The sequence below is a fragment of the Lactuca sativa genome, chromosome 8 (assembly GCF_002870075.4).
Source record: "Lactuca sativa cultivar Salinas chromosome 8, Lsat_Salinas_v11, whole genome shotgun sequence".
NCBI classification, from domain to species: Eukaryota; Viridiplantae; Streptophyta; class Magnoliopsida; order Asterales; family Asteraceae; genus Lactuca; species Lactuca sativa.
In genome coordinates, this window is record NC_056630.2 from 340952344 (window position 1) to 340960311 (window position 7968).

Consider the following 7968-nt stretch of genomic DNA (forward strand, 5'->3'; position numbering starts at 1 on the left):
TTTATTTATAATCTTTTTAACCATATAAACAAATAAATAATCCAAAAAATTGTTTTAAAAAGAATTTTTATACTTATCAAACACTTTTTGAATATTTTTTATTGTTTAAAAAAAATTAGAAGTACAAAAGTCATTATTTTTTGTTATGTATTAAAGATAGAAATAAATATTTTTTATGAAAAAAAATATTTTTAGTTAAATAAACAAATCCCAAACATTAAACTCGCAAGATCCACCGAACCAGATCGATAGCAATATCCAAGTTACTGAGGTTGAAAGTCATAGAATCCAACAATCAAAAGAGAAAGTGAAAGAACACTCGGCCTAAATTACTAATGTTGCCGTTTATGTTGGAAGTTGTTGGTTATATGACACGGGAATTTTTTTAGGTAAGGAAGAACCCTAGAAGGAGAAAATGCTTGGCGAGGAAGCCAGGGTGTTGCTAGGCTTTCTACCCAATTCCACACCTTCATCGTCACAGGTACTAATTTGCACACACCAACAGCAGCCTAACAGGCTCATCTTATCACACGATTGACCTTTTAATGTCTTTTTAGGTCAAAGCAGCTTACAAGAAAAAGGCATGGGAAACTCATCCAGATCGTTTCCCCGTTTCCCAAAGATCTCTCGCTGAATCCAATTTCAAACAGGTATATAACACCGCCACCATATTACTGCTTTCAATCACTGCCTGCGGCTGACTTTTTTGATAAAAACTTTTGGCAGATTTCCGAAGCTTACACATGCTTACAGTCTGGTAAGTTGATTATCTTATCTCTGCCTGCATATACCCTTAGTCATTTTATTTTACACAAGTAGGTGACATGTACGTGATTGATACAGTAACATGGAGTCCCATCTTGATCCCAACCCTGGGATAAGAATTCACATGTGGATCGATAAAAAAAAAAAAAGAACTTGTTTATTTCATCTAATAGACTTGATACTATTTGATAATCAATCATGTGGGTTGAAATTTGAAAACCCTCACATCAATGAGTTTGGTCAGTTTTCTCGCACATTATAGTTTTATGAGGAAAATTGTTGTTGGGTTGAGTGGGGAATTAGCCTTGTAGAAGCCAAATGAATGCATTCCTCTCTTGTGGTCTAGCTAGGATATCAAAACCCAAATGCATGTGAATACCTGACCTAGTGGTGGTGTTGTGTTAGTGCTCCAATCTATTGCTGAGTGCTGACTCTTGTGTTGGCCTTGGTTACAGGCATGAGAAGACAAGTTTCAGCTGCAGGTAATTCTCACTTTTTGTTTTTTTGAGTTAGCTTGTTATCTGATAATCCTTGGCATTAATGGGTGGTGAGAATCACAGGCACATATTCATGGGTGGTGAGAACCGGAGTCCCAAGGGCACATGGAGGAAGTAGAAACCATGCGTTGATTGGAATCCCTTTCCTATTAATTGTTTTAGGAACTGTTACTCTTGGTGGATCCAGTGGCGCTAGGTCAGAATTACTACTATACTATACCTTTCTCAATGTTTAAACTCATAAGTAAAAACCCATCTTTGCTTATCTTCTCTATCAGGGCTTACCGAAGGCAGAAAGAGGCATACCCCTCACATAACCCTTTTCTTCCTTGACAGGCATCATATCTTATAATCATGTACCTCACATTCATTTGGTCATAAATAAATGTTCCAATTAAGTGTTTAATCAATGTAAAGTAGAGGCCTCTTACTTTCATACATATAATGTTCTAGGAAAATAGTAAGTTGAAATATATATATATATATATATATATATATATATATATATACACACACACACACACACACACACTAGCTGTTTACCTGCACCAAGCGACGGGTGGCAAATAGTTTCTTTCTGAAATTAGTTTCTAGAGACATTTAAGTTGTGTTTAGTTACAAAAAACCAGTTTTCATTTTCCGTTTTCTCTTTTTAGTTTTCGTTTTCTGTTTTCAATTTTCATTGCAAAATTTAGAAAACGCGTTTAGTTAAAACTTATTCATTTTTTGTTTTCAGTTTTGGAAAAATTAGAAAACGTGTTTAGATGTGTATTTTTCTATCAATTTTCATTTTTAGAAAATGGTACCGGTGGTAAGGTGGGGGTGGGGGTGGTGGTGGCGGCGGCGGCAACGCTGTGGCGATAGTGGTGGTGATGACAATCAATGGTGGTGGCTGCGACAATTGTGGTGGTTGTGGTGATGACGGCGACAATGGTGGTAATGGGGTGGTTGTGGTGATGGCGGCGACAATGCAGATGGCGGTGATGGGGTAGTCGTGGTGATGGTGATGGTACGTCGGTGATTGTGGTAGTGGTGTTGGGTATGTGTGTGTGTGTGTGTTTGTGGTGATGGGTGTGTGGGTTGGGGGTGTTTAGTGGGGATAGGTAGAGACTTAGGTGGGGTGGGAGTGAGTGTGTTTATATTTTACAAAAAATTTTAGAATTAGAAAAATATGGAAAACAATGATTATCGGTTTTCCAAAAATTTACAACTTCTTTATAATTTTAGAAAATGGAAAATTTTCATTTTTCATGAAATTTTTTAGAAAAATAGACAAACTCAACGTGTTTTCAAAATTCTCATTTTCTTGGAACTTTTTTTTTTTCGGAAAACGGTCCATTTTTCCGCAACTAAACGCATTTAGTTACAGAAAAACAGTTTTCATTTTCAGTTTTTCGTTTTCCCTTTTCAGTTTTTGTTTTCCGTTTTTAGTTTTCATTGGAAATTTAGAAAACGCGTTTAGTTAAAACTTATTCATTTTTTATTTTCAGTTTTAGAAAATTAGAAAAACGTGTTTAGATGTCTATTTTTCTATCGGTTTTCATTTTCAGAAAATGGTAGCGATGATAGGGTGGGGGTAAGGGCGGCGGCGGTGGTGGTGGCAGCGACAAATGTGGGGGTGGGGGGTATGTGTGGGTGGGTATGCATGTGTGTTTGCGAGTGTGTGTGTGTGGGTGGGTGGATGGGTGTGCGTGTGTGTGTGTGTTTGTGAGTGAATGTGTTTGTGAGTGTGTGTGGGGGCGTGAGTGTGTTTTTGTGGGTGTGTATGTGTGGGGGTGGGTGTGCGTGGATGTTTGTGTGTGTGTGTGTGTGTTTGTGGGTGTGCGTGTGTGTTTGTAGGAGTGGGTGTGTGTGTGGGTGGGGGGAGGGTGGGCTTGGGAGTGGGTGGGTATGGTGGGTTGGGGTGTTAAAGTGGGGGTAAGTAGAGATGTGTGAGGTGGGAATGGGTATGTGTTTATATTTTATAAAATTTTAAAATATGGAAAACAATGATTATCGGTTTTCCAAAAATTTCCAACTTCTTTGTAATTTTAGAAAATGGAAAATTTTCGTTTTCCATGGAAAATTCAGAAAAATAGACGAATTAAACATGTTTTCAAAATTCTTATTTTTTTTGGAAATTATTTTTCAAAAACGGTCAATTTTTCTGCAACTAACCGCATCCTTAGTTTCTCAATTAAATGATTTGTTCTTCTTTTACGAACAATGTATTCTTTATTGTATTTGTCGTTTTTGTGTGTGTTGGATGTGTTTTGGTTAGCTTTTTTTTTTTTTTTTTTTCCAGTTTTTAATTTTAATTTTAATTTTTAATCACAAAAATGCTTTTAGGATAAGTGTTTATTGGCTTATGGATTTTTCGAAAACCAATTTTTAAAAAGTGTTTGGGTTTGTTCTTTTGTAGGAAAACCCGAAAAAGTAATAAGTTGGTTTTAAAAAGTGTTTGACTTAACTTTTTAAGAGTAAAAAATGAAGTTTGTAAAAAATGTTTTGGTTAATTAGCTTTTGTATTAGGAAAATGAAGTTTGTAAAAAATGTTTTGGTTAATTAGCTTTTGTAGTAGGAAAAACTGAAAAACTAATATTTGGTTTTAAAAAGTGTTTGATTTAACTTTTTAGGAGTAAAAAACTAAGTTTTTAAAAAGTGCTTTTAGGAAAAGCCGAAAAACAAGTATTTTCTAGCTTTTAGATAGCGTCATGTTTTGTCTATATAAAAAGCTTCAAAAAGGTATTTCAAAAGCTATTTTTCAATACCCAAATATTTTTTAGCCTATTAGCTTTTCAAAAAGCTAATAAGCTATTGGAGAAGCAATCCCAAATTTCTGCTTGATATGTTGGATCCATTGTGTAGGCTGAAAAAAAAAATCCATGTACTATATGAATAATAATTTAAAATAAGGTAGATAATAACAAATTGAGTCAAAAAAAACACATAACTTAAAGTATGTTACTGATCTATACAATTGAGTCAAAAGAGTTAGAACGCACAAATTAGCAACGTAATAGTTCAAAGAGAATAATTTCAATTTGAACTACAAATGCAAAACAAATAGTTCAAAGAGAATACTTTCAGTTTGAACTACAAATGCGAAACTAAAAGAGGATACATGTTTTACATCTATCAAACGTCCTAAATTCTTACATAATAATGCATTTTCTACAAACCTCCATTATACATGAAGCTCTAGAACGTGAATTGCATCATACGCCAACTCTTATACATGTATAAACTAATTCGAGTTAATAATCAGTGGACACCAACTCTTATACATGTATAATAAACTAATTCGAGTTAATAATCAGGGGACGCCAACTCTTATACATGTATAAACTAATTCTAGTTAATAATTAGGGGGTCATTTTTTGTACACCTTGCAACAATGGAAGATCATTTCACTTAAAAGTGCTTTTGCCAAAATTCATGTAATTAAAAAGCAGTAGTGATCGTTACTCTGCAATTCATGTATTTATAAAGAATTATTCATTTTTACCAAACACAAAAAAATAAAAATAAATAAATAAATAAATAAATAAGACATTAGACGTTTAATTCCAAATTCTCATTCCTCATGCATTCTTCCTTATAATTATAAACAAACGTGAGACACAAAATCAACCCTTGTCAATAAAAAAATATTAGTATAATTTTAATATCGAAGGTAATGCTGTTTTGAGTATTTTTTGTTGTATTAAAAAACAAATGGTTGTTAGACACATAAAAATTATAATTTATTTAATCATAACTGCAGAGAAAATTTTATATATAATAACTAATGTGATAAGCAAAAATATACATATCAACTTTTAAATTTATAAACCTAACTAACTTAACTAACTAATGCTTTTATAGGCAATGTACCTAATCGGATTATAGTATAGTTGAGTCATTCGGGTGTCGATCACAGGGAAGGAAATTTTAATTAATAAAATAACTACTAATAATTAACTAAATAAAACAAGTAAATTGAGGGTTTTTACTGATTTCGCAAGTTCAACTAACTTAAATCAAACAAATAACACCTAAGCAAACAAAGAAAACGGTTTTTACTTCAAGGGAGAATTTCATATATGCCCTTCTTAAACATCAAAATATCATATTTACCCAACTTAATTTCTAAATATCATATTTACCCTTCATAAAATTTCTAAATATCGTATTTACCCTTCATAAAATTACTAAATATCATATTTACCCTTCATAAAATTTCAAAATATCATATATGTCCTTTTTAAGCATCAAAATATCATATATGCCCTTCTTAAATATCAAAATATCGTATATATACTTTTTAAATATCAAAATATCAATGGTAATATTTAAAATATATTCCATCTACAACATTATAATAATCAACAACAACAAAAACTAAACAATCAAAATATACATTCCATAGAGAGGGTTGAAGATGAATCTTTTTGCTTGTCAAGAGGACGATGTTATATTACATGTGTGATGATGATGATGTTATGTTTCAATTATATACTATGCGATGATACTACAAGGATGAAGTCACGCACAAGTCCCCGTACGTTTCCGCCATCTGATTCGGGGGTGTGACAAGAGCTGATGAGGGTGAGGCTCAAGTGGGCCAAGGACGTTTAAATAGGTCACAAGTCCGAAATTTAGGGTTTGCACCCTCGGCACGTACGCCCAGCGTACCTCTGGTACGCCTAATGTACGTCCAGCTCCTTCGCGACCAACCATACAGAGTACGCTATGCGTACCCATAAGTACGCCTAGCGTACTCAAGGGACTATTTATGTAAAAATATAACTTCTTTGAGGGTTTCAAGTCAAACCTGGTTTAGGGTGTTACAAAAGCCAAACATTTATATACGTTCAATGCGATTAAATCAAAAACTATAAAATAAAATAGACAATCATTCATATTATGTGTTATGTGGATAAAAAAATCCAATCACTCATATATATTCAATGTGATTAAGCCAAAAATAATAAATAAAAAAGCCAAAAAATACATTCTTAATATATCACAAAGTCAAGAAAAACAAAAAACGTAACTTACCTAGAAGTGTTGATTATAAAGTCAAAAATCCTTTGAACAAGACTATAAAGTCAAAATAATATTCGATTAGGATTGACAGTGTGAGAAGCCTCCGATTAGTATTATGAGTGTGAAGATTAAACTAATTGTGAATAATGTTTACAAATCGTAGAATTAGCCAATTATGAATTACAACACTAATCAATAATCTAGCTCAATGCATGATTGGAAGATTGTGTGTGTCTGTGTGATCAACTTTTGATGGTTGGATTGCTCGTTTGTCTCCTGATAAGTGAGGATTAATGAATTATATTTTGAAAATTTGATGAATTTTAAATAAGTTTGACTATATTATTTTATATATAATCTATAATTTTTATATATTAAAGTATAAAGTTAGCGGTTCGGTTAACCTATAAAACCATAACCAAACTGTTAGTTATCGGTTAACAAAAATTAGAAACCGAAACAACAGTTTTTAAAATGGTTCAATTTGGTTTTGATTCGGTTATTAAATACTTTTTTTCTCATTACGATTTGGGAAAATGACTTATTAAGGTAACTAACTATTTCAATTGTCCATATATAGGCAATGTTCTTTTTTTTGTACACATTAAGGTAACTAACTTGTTTTGTTTGTTCACATTTAGGTAATATGACTGGCTATCACCTGTTTTTGCTTATGTGGCATCCACTTGGCATATGACTTGAATACGTTGCACCTACGTGGCATGGTGCATATATGGGAAAATGACTTATTAAGGTAACTAACTATTTCAGTTGTCCATATATAGGTAATGTTCTTTTTTTTGTACACATTAAGGTAACTAACTTGTTCTGTTTGTTCACATTTAGGTAATATGACCGGCTATCAACTGTTTTTGCTTATGTGGCATCCACCTGGCATATGACTTGAATACGTTGCACCTACGTGACATCCACCTGTCATATGACTTGTTTTGTTTCTTCTTCCTCATCTTATTCTTCAAAACGACAAGATGAATTTCAAGCTGATCATCCATGTGATTGTGGCTTACCATCTCGTGTGAAGATTTCAAGAACTCCTGACAACCCAGGAAGAAAATTTAGAGTTTGTCAAAACTCGATGGTAAATCAATATTGTTGAATATGTTGCAGGAGTTCTTGAAATCTTCACACGAGATGGTAAGCCACAATCACATGGATGATCAGCTTGAAATTCATCTTGTCGTTTTGAAGAATAAGATGAGGAAGAAGAAACAAAACAAGTCATATGACAGGTGGATGTCACGTAGGTGCAACGTATTCAAGTCATATGCCAGGTGGATGCCACATAAGCAAAAACAGTTGATAGCCGGTCATATTACCTAAATGTGAACAAACAGAACAAGTTAGTTACCTTAATGTGTACAAAAAAAAGAACATTACCTACATATGGACAACTGAAACAGTTAGTTACCTTAATAAGTCATTTTTCCATATATGCACCATGCCACGTAGGTCCAACGTATTCAAGTCATATGTCAGGTGGATGCCACATAAACAAAAACAGCTGATAGCCGGTCATATTACCTAAATGTGAACAAACAAAACAAGTTAGTTACCTTAATGTGTATAAAAAAAAGAACATTACCTATATACGAACAATTGAAATAGTTAGTTACCTTAATAAGTCATTTTCCTTTACTATTTTAGGGGGTGTTTTATATCGATACTTAATAAGTCA

The 7968-nt window shown here is 33.1% G+C and overlaps 1 protein-coding gene across 1 annotated transcript; it reads left to right on the forward strand.

Moving 5' to 3' along the window:
* The first annotated feature begins 254 nt into the window (after nt 1–254).
* On the forward strand, nt 255–1707 carry LOC111891817 (uncharacterized). The gene is made up of 6 exons (XM_023887882.3): nt 255–481; nt 558–650; nt 727–757; nt 1221–1247; nt 1326–1458; nt 1541–1707. The coding sequence occupies exons 1-6, from the start codon at nt 416–418 to the stop codon at nt 1593–1595; spliced, it is 405 nt and encodes a 134-aa protein (XP_023743650.1). The 5' UTR covers nt 255–415; the 3' UTR covers nt 1596–1707.
* Nucleotides 1708–7968: the final 6261 nt, after the last annotated feature.

Bases quoted from the DNA above. Each gene is read 5' to 3' on its own strand.
- LOC111891817 (XM_023887882.3), top strand. From the start codon at position 416: ATGCTTGGCGAGGAAGCCAGGGTGTTGCTAGGCTTTCTACCCAATTCC. The intron at 482-557 runs GTACTAATTTGC...ATGTCTTTTTAG, and splicing joins CCACACCTTCATCGTCACAG to GTCAAAGCAGCTTACAAGAA. The intron at 651-726 runs GTATATAACACC...AACTTTTGGCAG, and splicing joins CTGAATCCAATTTCAAACAG to ATTTCCGAAGCTTACACATG.